General features: G+C 36.4%; 2 protein-coding genes across 2 annotated transcripts; one reads left to right on the top strand and one right to left on the bottom strand.

Annotated features, from left to right (window-relative positions):
• Positions 1-8,038, bottom strand: LOC108666294 (sodium-coupled monocarboxylate transporter 1). The gene is made up of 12 exons (XM_018153135.2): positions 7,974-8,038; positions 7,413-7,647; positions 6,808-6,941; positions 6,208-6,396; positions 5,731-5,885; positions 4,796-4,936; positions 4,423-4,641; positions 2,854-2,972; positions 2,449-2,633; positions 1,714-1,886; positions 1,343-1,449; positions 1-788 (listed from the first exon to the last, which is right to left on the bottom strand). Exons 2-12 carry the CDS (start codon positions 7,621-7,623, stop codon positions 610-612), a joined length of 1,812 nt encoding a protein of 603 aa, XP_018008624.1. The 5' UTR covers positions 7,624-7,647; positions 7,974-8,038; the 3' UTR covers positions 1-609.
• A 4,339-nt stretch (positions 8,039-12,377) lies between these two features.
• On the top strand, positions 12,378-15,506 carry LOC108666296 (ileal sodium/bile acid cotransporter-like). Its single transcript, XM_047882480.1, has 6 exons — positions 12,378-12,902; positions 13,317-13,525; positions 13,684-13,900; positions 14,126-14,293; positions 14,415-14,510; positions 14,961-15,506. Exons 1-6 carry the CDS (start codon positions 12,594-12,596, stop codon positions 15,180-15,182), a joined length of 1,221 nt encoding a protein of 406 aa, XP_047738436.1. The 5' UTR covers positions 12,378-12,593; the 3' UTR covers positions 15,183-15,506.
• Positions 15,507-16,337: the final 831 nt, after the last annotated feature.

Genomic DNA, 16,337 nt, shown 5'->3' with positions numbered 1-16,337 from the left:
GCTCAGGTAATAAAGTTTGATGGTGTCATTTATTGTGTTGCATCGACGGGTACATCAACATGCAGTTCACAGGTAATACAGTTTGATGGTGTCATTTATTGTGTTGCATCGACGGGTACATCAACATGCAGTCCACAGGTAATACAGTTTGATGGTGTCATTTATTGTGTTGCATCGATGGTTACATCAACATGCAGTCCATAAGTAATACAGATTGATGGTGTCATTTACTGTGTTGCATCGATGGGTACATCAACATGCAGTCCTCAGGTAATACGGCATTTCATTGCTTCATATGTCACAACAGAATATAGCTGCATGCATAATTTATTTGTACAGTGCAATAACATACAGTGATATAAATAATTGTATTGTCCTCATCATCTTAAATAGAGACACATTAATGCTTCCATGCCCTGGAAGTTTACTATTCAACTATTTGGCTCATCGCTAAAGCAAGTGAAAAAAATCAATTGAAACTTGCAGCAAGCGGTACTGGACAGAATATACGAGTAATTTGGTCCCTTATTAAATCATGTTATCCTTTGTATATCTTCTACGCTCTTAATTTTGCTACGACGTAAATTTTCAATAGACAACGACATTTTTTTAATCAGGTTGGTGTCCATCAGTTAGTTTTTGCTCAAGAGATTTTTCGGCGGTGAATGAAGTGGAAGTATTCAAGAATTTTTTCAATTCTGTTTCCTGTAACTTGGATTTTCTGGAGACATATTTTCTAAGGCATGGAAGAACGAATTCGGGGTCAAGCTCCTCCATGTCTTGGCCTCCTGAAAGTGAAAAAATTAGATCAGTACTCACTGCAGTGAGTGTCAGAGAGCGCATTTTCTCGTCCGTCCGTGACGTGAAGTCACGGACGGACGGACGGACATGACGAGCACAGTAGCGCTTTTTTTCCATAAATGAGAAAATGCGCTAAAAATATTGACTGATTTCATCACAACGAGCGAAAAATGTTCTATAACTTCCTAAAGTGGCTAATTTTTCTGTCCGTTTACTAGCAAAAATTTTCGTACATCTCATATTCACAATTTTTCATTGAGATTTTTTGACACACCCGATTACATAATCATTAACATATTATAGAACTGTAAATCTCGAATAATCTCACCATGCGGACTTTAATCGCTAACAAACAAATTTACTTCGCACTTTTTTAGCACTTAAAATTACGGTGCCTGCTCAAAATAAATTGAAGGTCCAACATGACTGGGTTATGGATAATTATGTAACAGCGAAAAGCTGTAACTCCATGTACTAGATCAATATTCTCACAAACCTGACTGATTATTTATTTAAAATGTACTATATCATCATATTTAACCTGTGAGCAGCGACACTACAGAGCCGACGACCACGCACACAGACATGCCAATCGCTGACAAGAACGTGTATGAGATGCCGTAGAAACCTGCCAACGAGTCTTCCATCCTGCGGACGTAAATCTAATTTAAACAATCCTTCCTTACTGCATTCACTGGAAAATTTTCAATAGCTGTATTTTAATTTTTAGGTATAGGACGCTAGACGCCACCATCAGTTGAATGTTTTTGGCATTTGGTGAATGTGACGACGAGAACTTGAAGATGTATAGTACGAAAGCATTAGTAACAGTTCCATAAAATTTATTTAATTTTTAAAAATAAAGTTCATTTTTCTATCTGAAAGGAACTATGTCATCAAGATATAACTCACTCAGGTTCGTCGCTCAGCTCATCCAGTGTCACTGCTGAAGAGGGTGTCGCGGGAGACAAGTCCGAGAGGGTGGCATTGAGGTCCCCCACGGGACACTGCGAGATGTGCAGCGGCAGCATCTCTGGTCGACCTCCGTACATTTGCATGCCAATCGAAAGCCAGGCCATGAATGTCTAATAAATACATTATTCTGCGTTGTTAATTTTATCATTGATCAGTCACAATAGAAAGGAATTTGCGTCTATATTAGATAAACTGGAATGTGGGATGATGTCAAAGTGGAATGCCATTGAAGTTCTTTATATTCCGATTTAAATATTATTTATGAGAGAGGAAAATATTGATAATTTGGAGCTAGTGGTTTACAAGAGAGGTTGTCCGGCAATAACATGCCTTATACCGTAAGCTAAATTCCAAATTTTCACTAATGAAGGCTTGCATTCAATTCAATGACGAAGTAACGCAAAATTTATTGCTCAAAAATGTTAATTGAAATTAATTTGGAATTGCTGAACCTTATATCCTTGTGGTGAAGAACCATTAGTGAACAATTTTATGCACGCCTGCGAACAACTATAGAAAAAATAATCGCAGATACCTTATAACAATTAAAAAACATCTTGTCACAGAGAATGATAACAGGAGTAAATATGTTTATCCCAGAATCAGTGAATGATGTCAATCACTATTTCATCTTAATATATGCATGTAGATTTCTATATTGTCAATACGTACCACGGAAGAGAAGACACCGGCCATAGCGCCCTTAAAATTGCAAAAAGGCACACAAAATCCCAGTAAAAAAACGCCCATCGTGGGACCGTTCAGGATGCTGAGCAACGTAGCGGTCGCCTGGATCAAGCCTCCCATCTTAGCCGCTACAAACGCCAGTCCCATCATCCCGAGACCCATCGTGAACGCTGGTGAATGATCACAGACATTCACTGATAACGCAAGAAATCAAATTCAAACCGGACGAAGCATTGCGTTCAACTCTATGAACTCATCTATTTCATCGTACAAATTTATTACGAGCTTCGATAGAAATAAAGTTTTCATTAGTAGCAAAATCACGTAAATGAAGCCATCTTTGGAAGTTTTTTCTAATTGTACATCATTCGTTTAGCACCATATACCTACTTAGGATTTTTGTAGCGAGTGTTTGTATTCGTTGAGGCGCTTGCTTGAAATATTCGATTTGGGATAGGAAATCAATCCAGAGCATCGTCGGTACGGTGTTCAGCTGAGATGAAATCGAACTGGGAAAGACGGAAGGCTCAGTTAGTTCAAGCTATGACATAGCTTCCAATTGAACGTACTGTGCAGATAAGGCACAGCTTTCAATGGGACTGAGATGATATAGCATAGCTTTCAACGTGACTGTATGGATAAAGCACAGCTGTCAATGGGACTATCAACATATGGCGTTGCTGTCAATGGGTGTCAAGATACGGCGCAGCTTGTAATGGGACCTATCAAGATAAGTCGGAGCATATAATTGGACTGTCAAGATAAGTCGGAGCTTGTAATTGGACTGCCATGGTAAGTCGGAGCTTGTAATTGGACTGTCATGGTAAGTCGGAGCTTGTAATTGGACTGTCATGGTAAGTCGGAGCTTGTAATTGGACTGTTAAGATAAGTCGGAGCTTGTAATTTGACTGTTGAGATAAATCGGAGCTTGTAATTGGACTGTCATGGTAAATCGGAGCTTGTAATTTGACTGTTGAGATAAATCGGAGCTTGTAATTGGACTGTTAAGATAAGTCAGAGCTTATAATTGAACTGTCAAGATAAGTCGGAGCTTGTAATTGGACTGTAAATTTAAGATAAGTCGGAGCTTGTAATTGGACTATCAAGATATGGCATTTATAATCTATATTCCAATCAGTTACATACAAGTTACTCATACTCATTGTATTGTCCAAAACGATGTAACTGAGAAAATTAGTGAAATTAGAAATGAACTTAATGTTCGCATAAATATCTCATATTATATAGTGGGTGAACCCGGTATTGCCCCCTGACATGTACGAATTAAGTTATCAATCGTCAAATTAAGAAACACTCGTTCAAAAAAAATTTTTTACCTGTAGTCACACTGAAATCCCGTTATAAAATTTAAGGGGAATGCCTCGTACGCATGTACTAATATTTAATAAATCCGGAAGTGACTACACTTAATTATTACATTTAACCTCCGTTTGGAAATCCTTCAAGATTTCAAAAGGAATCAGAAAATTTCACATTTCCGTGTATTCTTCAAGGGGTGGGCAATGCTGGTTGAATTTATAAACAGACTCCGTAAACATTTCCGATACAAGGATTCAAACACAAAAAATCATATTATAGTCCTACTTACGCTTCTCAGCATCCCATAAACTTAAAGTAATGTTAATTAAAAAATGGCTGAAACCCTCACGATGCATGAAACTCTACTTAATTCACCTCTTCAAACATTAATGAAATTTTAATTCTTAAGTTTCGAATAAATTTTGTGCGGACCAAATTAAAAATCATATTTAAACGTTCGATCAAACTTACCAATCTACTGTATATTATTTCATAATTTCACCATTAAAAAATCAAGTCAAGGCAATACCCCTCCACGTTAATTATCGTTGACATGCACACGAACAACCCCTACATATTTAGTGCCTAACATCTAGAATGGCAATTTTTACTGCGTGATCACCACAACAACTGAAGTACCTCATTGTGCCGCTGATGAGGCACGCAACGAAAAGCCCAGGAACTCCCTGCAGGTATCCCAGATAGTCGAGCACGTAGTATGGCAGGATCTGGTCTTTGGTCGAGATGAAGCCTAAGGTGATAGGATCGCAGCCCGCGTACACAGCGAAGATCGCCATCCCGCAAAAAAAGAGCAGCGCCTGAAGCGCGAGTAGCCCAAAGAGGTTCAGGTACAAAACCCTAAAATAAAATATTTTGGTGAATTTCCTTCTGACTGGTTCGATAAAATTAATTTTTATTAAAAACAGAGGGTATTTCATGAACAATTTTGTATTAGTATCAGGTTTACCTCATTTTCATTTCCACACTGCACATTGGAATAGAAAGCACTCACATGCTAACTTTGTCGAGTGTAGGCATGGTTCCCAAGCGTTGAACGGTTGATTGGTTGAATGAAAAATGGCCAAGGAAGTTCATAAAACTCATCATTATCACGTTGAATACCGTGTGGCGTACGTGTAGTCCCATACGAAAACTGTAAATAGATTTATAATAATACACACTATTATATGTATTTTAAACATAATATATTTTGTGATTTTAGTTCCATGGCTAGCGAAATTGATAATATCTAAGTCAGTTATTAGAGGTGCAATAGTTGAATGAAAAATGGCCGAGGAAGTTCATAAAACTCATCATTATCACGTTGAATACCGTGTGGCGCACGTGTAATCCCATACGAAAACTGTAAATAGATTTATAATAATACACACTATTATATGTATTTTAAATATAATGTATTTTGTGAATTTAGTTCCATGGCTAGCGAAATTGATAATATCTAAGTCAGTTATTAGAGGTGCAATAGTTGCCTCAACGTTCATTATACCGCACATTTTCCCACGTTCAAGTTTTTGCACATAAAAAGTAACGTCATTTTATTGAAGCATTAACGCTGCAAAATCGGAAGCTTTTCTACGTAATACGCCAATAATATGTCGTTATCAACAGTGAGTTTATGTTGCTGTATATATTATCATGTTGAGTACCACGTTATAAACCACATGTATATCATTGTAAACAATGAGTTTTGCGCTGTGGGTTCTATCATCGTGTTTCGTACTACGTTGTAAGCCACATGAATATCATTATAAACAATTAGTTTTATCTTGCTGTCTCTATCATCGTGCCGCGTACTACGTTATCATCCACAAGTATCACTAAGAACGGTAAGAACTACGTTATAAGCCACATGTATCACTAAAAACGGTAAGTACCACGTTATAAGCCACATATATATCATTATAATCGGTGAATTTTGCAACTCACTCTAAGCCTTGGGTGCGTCCGTGCTCAGAGGCTACGGACCACACGGCCGCTGGTCCCCCCGCGAACACCACGGCACAGATCGTCGCCACGATCACACCCAGTATGATTATGAGCGTCTGGAAGGCGTCCGTCCACACTACCGCTTTCATGCCGCCCTGGTAACAACGTTGGATGATAACAAGTGAAATTTTGTCGTTAACAAGGATTGTAAACAATTTTATGAGCATAAATGAATTTATAAATCATTATCGTTGGTCATGAATCGTCTCGGTAGTTGGAACAAACATGAAGACTGAATTTAGTAATCATTATTGTAGTTCATAAATCGTCTCGGTGGCAGTAGATAACATAATTAAAGACTAAATATAGTAACAAAGCTAGGAGTCAAATTATTTAATATGTTGTACAAATTTGTGAGCAAGTTAACTTACTTTATTTATTTATTTGAAGATATGCAATTTATAATATATAACTAACACAAGAAGAATAGACGGTGACCACCATGCCCAGCAAGACGATATAAGTGTTGGACGAGAAGGGTGTCACAGACTCGAGGGCGAGGGTTGGGGCGTACAGACACAAGCCCAGGTAGAAGAGACTACTTAACGACGACGTGCTCATCACAAGCTTCTTCAGCATCGGTGAACCGAAGCGCTGCTCCAGGTACTGAGAAATAAATGCCTAAAATCATATTTCACGCGCAATCATGAATGAAACGGTCAGTGAATGAATACCAACAAATAAAGTATTTTATATTATATCCAGATTTAGCAAAGATTTTGAATTACAGGATCGTTTTGTACGGAAATATTTATTTTGTACCAAATAATTAGAGACAAGAACCTTCGTATTTTTAATGAAAAAAATATCCATGCCCACTCATCAAGCTTTGTAATTATGATACGTCAATTTATTTCAAGGCAGTCAATTAAATAAGTCAATTAAATCATGAATAAAATTGCCCATGAGAAACTTCACTTGTCTAAGATTTTGCATTTCCCACTAGACTAGATATAATTTTAACATATTACTCCAAAATTCCGAGCTCATGTCAAATACTGCAAGTATGTATAGTACCTGATTGACGCTCTCGAGCTTCATGTTGTATATGATGGGAGCGAAGACCTTGGCCGCCACGACAACACCGAGGAAATTTCCTACTAAGCTCCACATCAATTGAATGCCGTGACCATAGACTTCTCCGACGTAACCTGAGAAGTAGTGTATATTCAGAAGGAATTAGTGTCATATTAATTCCTATGATAATAAATAGCTGAATAATTTGTAATAAGTTAGCTAAGTACAAGGATTGAAGGAAAATTTGTACTGGCACCTGAGAAACCAAAAATAAAAGAGCACCGCAATGATTGCATTGATAAGTGAAATGGGCACGCACATGTGGGGATGAAATCATCAATCCACTTAATATGAAATTGCCGCAAATCAAAATAAATATAACGAATACATTTTTTTATCGAAGTTAAATCGAAAAAATATGGTTGAAATTTGTAATTTAATGTCTGAATGTTCGTAAGCCAGACAACTTAGTGTAATTTAGTTTTCCGTATTTTATGGTGCGAAAAGAACAGACCATTGCCAGACCGCTTTGCGCCAGTCGATGGCCAGAACTTTGGGCTACAATTTGTGAATAAAAATTAACAAATCTTTAGTTATTATCGTACCAAGAATAGAAATGGACGATATGAAAGTGGCGGTGAGTGAGAGCGCAATTGGCCAGGGCGACATGGAGCGGCCGGCTAGCAGGAAGTCGTGCGTGGTGTTCTTGCCACGGAGGCAGTGGAAGAAGCCGATGCCCAGCGACCCAACCAGCATCACCGTGAACACGCAGTAGTCAACCACGCCAAACTTGGATGTAGCTTTCGAGTAGTCCATGATGATGCGTGCGATCACTGTTCACTTTAAAAGGGAATACAATCGTCCGTAGGTGTTGATTATAACTTAATTAAAATGAATATTTTAGTTTCTATTCGATTTTATCCCTAAAATTTACCTTGATTATGAAAGTTACACTTATTTGGGCTTTTATTGCTATGATAATTGTTTCACTGCACTTTATGGGCATGCATTCCCGACGAAATATTATTTAATAGAGAAATATTTTACTTACTGAAGTCACGGAATAATTTACAGCATTAGTTGGCGGTTTAAGTTATGAATTGAACCACGTCCGAGAGCTTGATCACAATGTAAATTTCGACAGCGACATAGTAATGTGATTGTACCTTAATTTTGTCGGTAGTGCGAGAAGCGTTTCCAATAAGTTTGTTCTCGAAGTGTGATTCCGTTGAGGTATTAATTCCGACTGGAAGTAAAAATTAAGTTAGAACGAAGGCACCCTGCCACTGCATGGCAATTCCACCAGCATCTTGACACTTCGTATGATCTTATCAATCTCGAGATCATCGTAAAGAGGTGTCGATCTTAGGTCCGTCTAGTAGATCAGAAATTCTCATTTATATTCGAGTCAAGGCCAATTTCCTTACTTATTGAATGCATTAACGTATTTCACAGCAACTGGCAAGTTGATTATACGAGATGTAACTGCGCAACTCATGTACAGCGACGAGCATTCAAAAGCGAAAAGTTAAAGTAATAACAGCTGGAAAATTGTAAAAGCAACTCATGTAAGCAAAATTACCTGCCACTTCTCAACACCGTAATGACTATAATTTGACAAACTTAATAGTAGATTTGTGCTTGAGCTATTACGTGGCATTATCGGTTTAACCTGCTCTAGCTGGGAGGAGTAAAGAAATCGATTAAATTCATGATCCGAAGTTAAATGCTCGATTTTAAACGTTAATTCATTGAGCTTAATTTTAATGTAGTCTTGCAATATTGACTTGACGTATCCGAGGATATTATCAAAGGATATATTATCACGATCTATATTAATTATATCAAAGATGATGTCATATTTACTCTCATCGAAGGGCAAATAAATGATGGACTTTCAATCCAAAATATCCACAATCAGCATTTATTATATTTTATTGCTTAAATTTCCACAAAAACACGACGTCTGAAATTGCATTGTTCAAGTGCGAAATTCGAAACTCGAAAGATATAACCGTTATGTAAGACACGTAATGTTTGTGTCAATGCACTCAACAAATCGACCTGTCTACCTGATAACGGAATAAGAGAAGCAGAACAATCTCCTGACAATCGTATCAAGGTTTCTGTTTCATTTTTGAGATGTTCTTTATTTAATATTGTAAAGTTCACGATAGGAAAATGTTAAACAGTTCAGTAAATGGACTTAAATGGAATTTTACTCATATTCGAATGATCAAGCATCCATTTCCAACCGAAGACAACCGGTAAAATCAGCCTCGAACAGAAATTTGCTACAAAGTTTATCGTATTCAACTATCGAAATTGCATAATTTTCGAACTTGAATTTAATTTAATGCAAACGAGGTAGTAGAGACTGACTTTATAAGCTCCTTGAAGATGTCAGTTAGCATTGCTCAGACATATCACTATTCCATTTTTATGCAATTTGTTGTGTGCAGAATATTTGGGATTCATGGTTCCTTGTTCATTAAATGTGAAAGTCAGTCGACAGAAATCACTTCTTTGAAATTTTATGTGCTCAAAATTGCCGAAAATGTAATGAGTTCCTATAAATAATTTCTGTTAATGAACATCGTTATTGCGTTCTTATTTATTTTATTGCGAATATTTTTTCATCTGAATTAACTGAGCATCTTTGAGTGCAGCTAATCTAATATTGTTCGTCGCTTGCAAGCACTTATCAGTCGACTTATTGAGCATAAGTGGTGCTTGACATTTATGTTGCTCTGCCGACCATATTATGCGCTTCGCTTTTTTCGAATAAATATCAGCTTCCCTGGCCCGGCATGAGAGCCTTTTCGAGATTTTTCGAGATTTCAGATGAATTCTAATCATACACTAACTTTTCGAGATTTCAGATGAATTCTAATCATACACTAACTTTTCGAGATTTCAGATTAATTCTTGTCTTACACTACTGAACTGTGAGCACATTTGAATTCTTATTTGCGTTGTCTAAGAAGTCTCGATTGCGTCTACTGAATAAATTGTTCACAAGCAGTTGGGCATGTTGTTACAAGAGATGGCCGGTTATGATTGGATATTGTTTATGAAAATAGGTTCATTGTTGTTTATTAAACTCTATATCAAATTATACCACTAGAATAATATTGGGTATTTTTGCAGGTGTGACATTAAGCTGTTATTCAGAAGAATCAACATGAAATATCAATTGAATAATTCAGGTTAATAGAAATAACACTTACATTTTTTAAATTTTTTGTTCCTCAGAGGAAGCTTTGGAAATTCTTCGTAAAATTCTTCGAAAGGAAGCTATTTGGCTAGTGTCAACACAAAAAAAAATAGTTGGAGACAGAATTTAGAAAATGAAAGTTATTTTTCGCTATACTTTCACGTTTGAAGGAGCTATAGTATTGGCTTATTGAACGAAATATTCTGTATAATTGAGGAAAGGGTTGAAAGTAATGAGATACACAGTATTGCCAACAGCACTTGCATGCCTCCACGAGGCAAGAGGCTAGTGAAAGACGTTAATCCTGAGAGGTTAGTGGCGAGTTCCAGCAGGACTGTAAGTGAACTACCTAGTCAGAATACATACAGACGAACGATGGCATGAGAAACGATCGAACTGACTTTAATCCGCCTATGTTTATTCGAAAATTCGTTTTTTTTTTTAAGAAAAAACCAAAGCTTGAGGTATGCTCTTATTAAAGTTTTACTTATAGATAAGACCTGTGTTTACCTGTTTGACCGAGAAATTTACCGGTGTGTGCATATCTCTTTCAAATCGTTTATATTCATTCAAATAAACCTTATAGCGAATTACTAATAGCGGGATTATTGATGCAGTCCTTTACACGGAAATCAATGCAATCCAAGCTAAACGTGGCCCGTTTTTCTGTCGTGTTTTGAGAATAAATCTACCAAATCTTCAGAATCTTCAACAAGTTATGATAGATTGGATTGAAAAAAGGCATTGAAATGGTGTACGCCTAATCAAAATAGTTCTAAAATAGTGCATAGCGTCGAAGTGGAAAACTGTTCAAAAAATTTTCACTTCATTAAAATATAAATACATGAAATGTTTGATTGTGTGATGTACAGGAAATTTGTAATTCAGTCTTAACAATTTTGAAAATTGCAGCTACTTAATTTGGCCGCTGCAACCATTCCTATATAGTAATCAATTCCTAGCGACTATCAACACAAACCATTGAAGAAATAGACTCTAGGCATAGATAAATTTATAGAGGTCGATAGCAAGGTGTCGAACAGAACAATAAGAATAAATGATTAGTTTTTCCAACTCCTCCGATACAAATAAATTTTTCGTAGACAAATACGGAATTTCACTATCACTTGAATTTTTAATGGGAACCTCTAATACTTCTACATAAATACTTTATGAATAAAATTAGAAGTTCACTGCTTTACAATTAGTTACATACAATGCAATACCTGCGATGCACACATGGTACGCGGTTGTTTTATTACATTTATCGTTATATTTTAAATAAAAAAACTAAATAATTGTGTGATATTTTGTGCGTATGAGGAACGGATATACGTATGTGCACCAGTGGTGCATGAAGGCGGTCGATATAAATATAAATAGACCGACGTCTAAAAAATTAGCCAAAAGAAAATGAATAAATAAATGTGACCCAATAAATTTGACTAGCGTAATTGAACAATAATGCGTATGCGTAATGCGTAATGCGTAATGAAAAATAATGCGTATGTAATGCAATTATGTAAATAATGCGTACGTAATTGAATATAATGCGTATGTTGAAAACCGGTTACTCATGTTGTTTTATGAAGTCATAAATCAACTTTTAAAAAATGTGTACAAGAAAATAACTAGTTTATTCTTTTACTACAAAGGGAGTAATCGATGCACATGACCATAATATTCCTATTATTGGCACACCTTGCGTTGCTCGGCATAGATTAACTCTAACGGCCTAAAATTTCATTCATTATCATAGGTTTGTCGCTCATTGCACAAGTCCGAGAGTACGTAGATCATTTCAATAATATTATCATAAAAGCGACAATTATGCTATATTATTTGCCTCGACTACTGTGTAAGATGCTACCTGAGCTTCTATTATCTGCACCACGTGATAACATTAGCGTTAGAGGCACATTGTAACTTCCCATGTTCAGATGTCAGTTCCCATGCACAATTAAAGAAGCGTTTGAAATAAAATATAAATTCAAGTTTCGTCATAACTCCCTTGTATATGAAATGTTCATATCAATATACTACCTGCTACCAGATATTATATAATTCTCATGTATATGATCATAACAAAAAATTTTCGTTCTCTCATATGAAATGTTCCTTATCAGGCCCAAGTGCTTGAGTGTCCTAATCTCCGATATTGCTTGTACAAAGAAGCATAAACATTTTTCTGGGAATTTTTTCGTGGGTGTAGATGACTGCGCGTAGATGCTTTATTTCAAACTAGGTTGTCAGATATTTGTCGGCTAATCTCAGACCGACGATATACGGGCATCATTATCAGGAACCTAAACTAGGGCTACTAATTGGATAGGGCGGAAAGCCTACGACTTTATCTTATGTTTCATTTGGCCTCGAGCAATCTTCAATGAGACATCAAAATGTGGAGAGACCAGAAGAGGTTAAAAATTTAGATGAGATTTTTTTCTTTTTTTACTGAAATTCCGGAAATTGAAGTTTCGGATGACCACCCAAGAAAGTGGGAGTTTCCAAATTTGTTTCGTCCAAGAATAAAGTATATTGCGGGCCCACAAGAGAGTATACATTGGAAATGGAGGTGGTAATTGATCGCCGAAGTCTCCAGAGAGCGATGCTCCTCTGCATAATATTCGGACTGGCGTTGGCGGATGGCGTCCTGCATGACGACTGGTCCGCGCCTGCAGACTCATCATGGCTCGCGACAAATTCCTCCAATGAAATAACAGTGAACGGCACTGAAGGCTTGGATCAAGATGACCCTTATAAATTCAGTGAGTGGCCTGAGTGGAAGAAGAATCTCGATTCCGTGGCCACGATTTCCATGGCCGTGACCACCCTCAGCCTCATGCTGGGAATGGGCGCCGCCACAAACTGGGGAGAGGTACGATGGTATTTCTTATAAAATGAATCGAAAATTCTGTTATGCGTTAATTAGTACATATGCATTATTATAAGCCAAAAATATATAATATTTCTTCGCAAACAATAATATGTCTCTAGACACTTAAAACAATCGATGTCAAAATTTATGTCATATATATGCAGAAGTAAATATTTATATAAATCATGTATTCACCTAATTCCTTATAGTTAAAAACCCGATGATAGTTCAGATAAAACGAAAATGACCCTCCGAAGCTGCTACTTCTCATCCTCACATGAAATTTTTCATTATTTGCAAAGACCACCATGCTTGCAGTTATGATCGTGCCATTGAAGAGTGAATCTGAAACCATCCAAAAAGCCGGAAAATAATTTGAATTAAAAACGTAATCTTTTTTCCTTAACCGTGCAGGTGCTCGGACATGCATCCTGGCCCCCGGTTGGTATCCTGATCGGGATGGCAGGACAGTTCATCATCCTGCCAGCGTGCGGTGCCGCCCTCGCCTGGGCCTTCAAGCTCACACCCTACGAGGCCATGGGGGTGCTCATGGTGTCGTCCTGTCCTGGCGGCTCACTCTCGAATTTTTTTGCATATTGGGTTGATGGAGATCTTGCTCTCAGGTTAATAAGACCAACACTTAATTTTATGAAATTTTTAATCAATTTTAAACCTAAATTCGAATCCACATGGATGATAGTCTCGCGAAAAAATGTTTCCATTTAATTTTCTCGTGGTTTAATTTATTAAATTTAATTTCTCATTTAATTTTCTCCCTCAGCATCATGATGACGACAGTTTCTTCCGTGCTGGCATACGTGGGCATGCCATTCAATTTATGGTTGTATTCTAAAATTTGGATGGACGCTGACGAGAACTCCCTCATCGTCATCCCTTACTGGACCATCCTGCAGACTCTGTTCTTCATTGCGGTACCGGTCGCCATCGGTATGATCATCAGGCGTTGTCATCAGAAGCTGGCCGGTGTCATCACTAATGTAAGAAAATTTCTAAACTGCACATCTTGCAAAATTTTAAGTAAAGTGCTTGAGTTTTATAAACAGAAATCATTTTACATTCACAGATCAATCTTAAAATTCTTTTGGCTTCGTTTCGTAACGTTTCTCCATTAAAACCAAGCATATGTTTCTTTTCAATTAATTTGTGTGGTGTCCAGCTGATGCCTGAATAAATTCAAGCTCAATTTCTTAAATTTTTCGCAGTTCACTGGCATCCTGGGCTGGCTTGGAGTGATATTCATCAACATCGTTTGGTTTACGCTCTACTGGCCAGTGTTTGCAAACGCAACTCCGCTGATCTACGCCTGCGCTTTCATCCTACCAATTTTAGGCTTCTCTTTTGCTTACGCATTTGCCCTTCTGGCGTGCAGGGTAAGTGCAACACATTCACGGTATCTTTTGAATATAAAAAGTTTCTTCAATAAACTTGAACTACTAAAAATTTTTGTAGCTAAGCTATCCAGACTTATCCAGATCCTCATCTTTTACCCAGACTCATCAAGTTTGCAGAACAATTGGGATAGAAACCGGGTCACAAAATATGGCAGTAGCTCTTAGCGTCATTTTGTTATCTTACAAAGACCCAAAGGTAAGTACATAACTACTAAGTGATATATAACTACTACAGGTAGTTATGGCACAATAACTATGCAATGCTAAATAACTGGCATAGGTTAGTGCAATAACTACCAAGATCTGCGTAACTAATAAAAGTATAAAAGCAATAACCAGTAAATAACTGCATTTGAATGCTCTTTTTATGAGATTCACTCTCTTTTAATATACTTCTAAGGTCCAAAAGTTTCAGCCGTTTGTAATTTTTCAAAAAATATACTTGGTAGCTTTAATTTCTTTAGTTGCATATCAAGCCACTATGACCACCCTATAGCTACGATTAGGGTCGCTATTGATGAATAATTGTTGATCGCAATCGAATGAATATCTTCCTGGTATTTCCTGTTATTTTGATATCAAAATAATGATTTGAAGCAATGATTTCGCTGCAATTTTTTATAACAATTACCGAAAATATTTTCAGATAAAATCGAGCATGATCATCTTTCCTACCTTGTACTACATAACCTTGATGGCCGAAATGTTCATCGGAATCTTATTATATCTCTCATGGAAGAAGCACAATATAAGAGAAGAAGAAGATTACCTTCCCGTGACTCAAGAAACCGTCTTTTGCACGTCACAACTTTCTCCTAACAAACCAAATGCTTCAGCGCCTTGCATTTCATGTGAATCCAAAAGATGATTTTTTTAAATCCTTATGAAATACTTTCGAGACAACTGTTGAAATAATGTATGTAAATAAATTCACGGAAAAATAACATTCAATTCATGTTTAACAAGTTGAAAGTACAAAATATTAGCTTAACTTTTTATTATTCAAAATACTGACACGCAATATATGTGCACATGCAAATATTTATGACGCGGAAATGATTTTCCCCTATATAGTAGCGTTTGGCCAATAATAGAACATAGGTTTTGAGGACATGAATGAATGACGAGTTTGTTTAGAGGATTTCTCTGATCCAGAAATTTAATTCTATATTATCGTCGTATTCATGTTTACAAATTATCCGTAGACGTATTTATACAGTCACAGTTTATTCATATTCATTATGTTACTTTGCAAGATGATATTTATACGCTTATATGTTTCGGGTACTTAGTATACAAGTATTAAGGTTCTCGAGTGAAGTTATATCTAATTGCTAAATCACGGAACTAATCAAATAATAAATATAATATGTTTCGTTCACAGCAATTTTTTCATTGGAAAATTATATATTACTTATTTCTCATTTGGATTATTTTTAATTTAACGAAGGACCAAAAATAGTTCTGGACGCTGAATCACTCCCTCATTTTGGGTTTAGTGAAAATTATTTTAATGATTCGTTTGGCGAATTTAGCTTATATTTTATAACACTAGAACTTTGAGTGTCATACTCGTAATCCACTTCAGTCGGCGAAGGTGAAATCGTGAATTTGATTTAATTTTCCATGAATTTCGAAATGTTAATGTCAACGGAAACTGTAATGATGAACGAACTACACATGCAAAAATATAAACCGTGTATTCCCCTATCCCTCGTCCTAAATTCGGAGCCTTTCTGTAGTAAATAATTAAATAATATAACAAATAACAAGAGAAAGCAAACCAGAATTTATAACTAGTGATAAATTAACTAAAAATCATAATATAAAACGGAATACTGCTCAAATGAAGTTTATATAAAATAAATTCATGATGGTAGCTATTCAAATACCGCGAAATTTATATGCTCTTAATACATATATACTCGTTTATATACAGAACTAGTAATGAAACAGTGACACCTCATTGGTGAAGTCAGGGAACACAATGACAACTAGAAACTATTCATAAGGTCACATCAGT

This window comes from Hyalella azteca, unplaced genomic scaffold, assembly GCF_000764305.2.
Source record: "Hyalella azteca isolate HAZT.00-mixed unplaced genomic scaffold, Hazt_2.0.2 contig10552, whole genome shotgun sequence".
Classification (NCBI taxonomy): Eukaryota; Metazoa; Arthropoda; class Malacostraca; order Amphipoda; family Hyalellidae; genus Hyalella; species Hyalella azteca.
The sequence above is the reverse complement of the archived record's forward strand: the minus strand, read 5'-3'. Positions and strand labels throughout refer to the sequence as shown.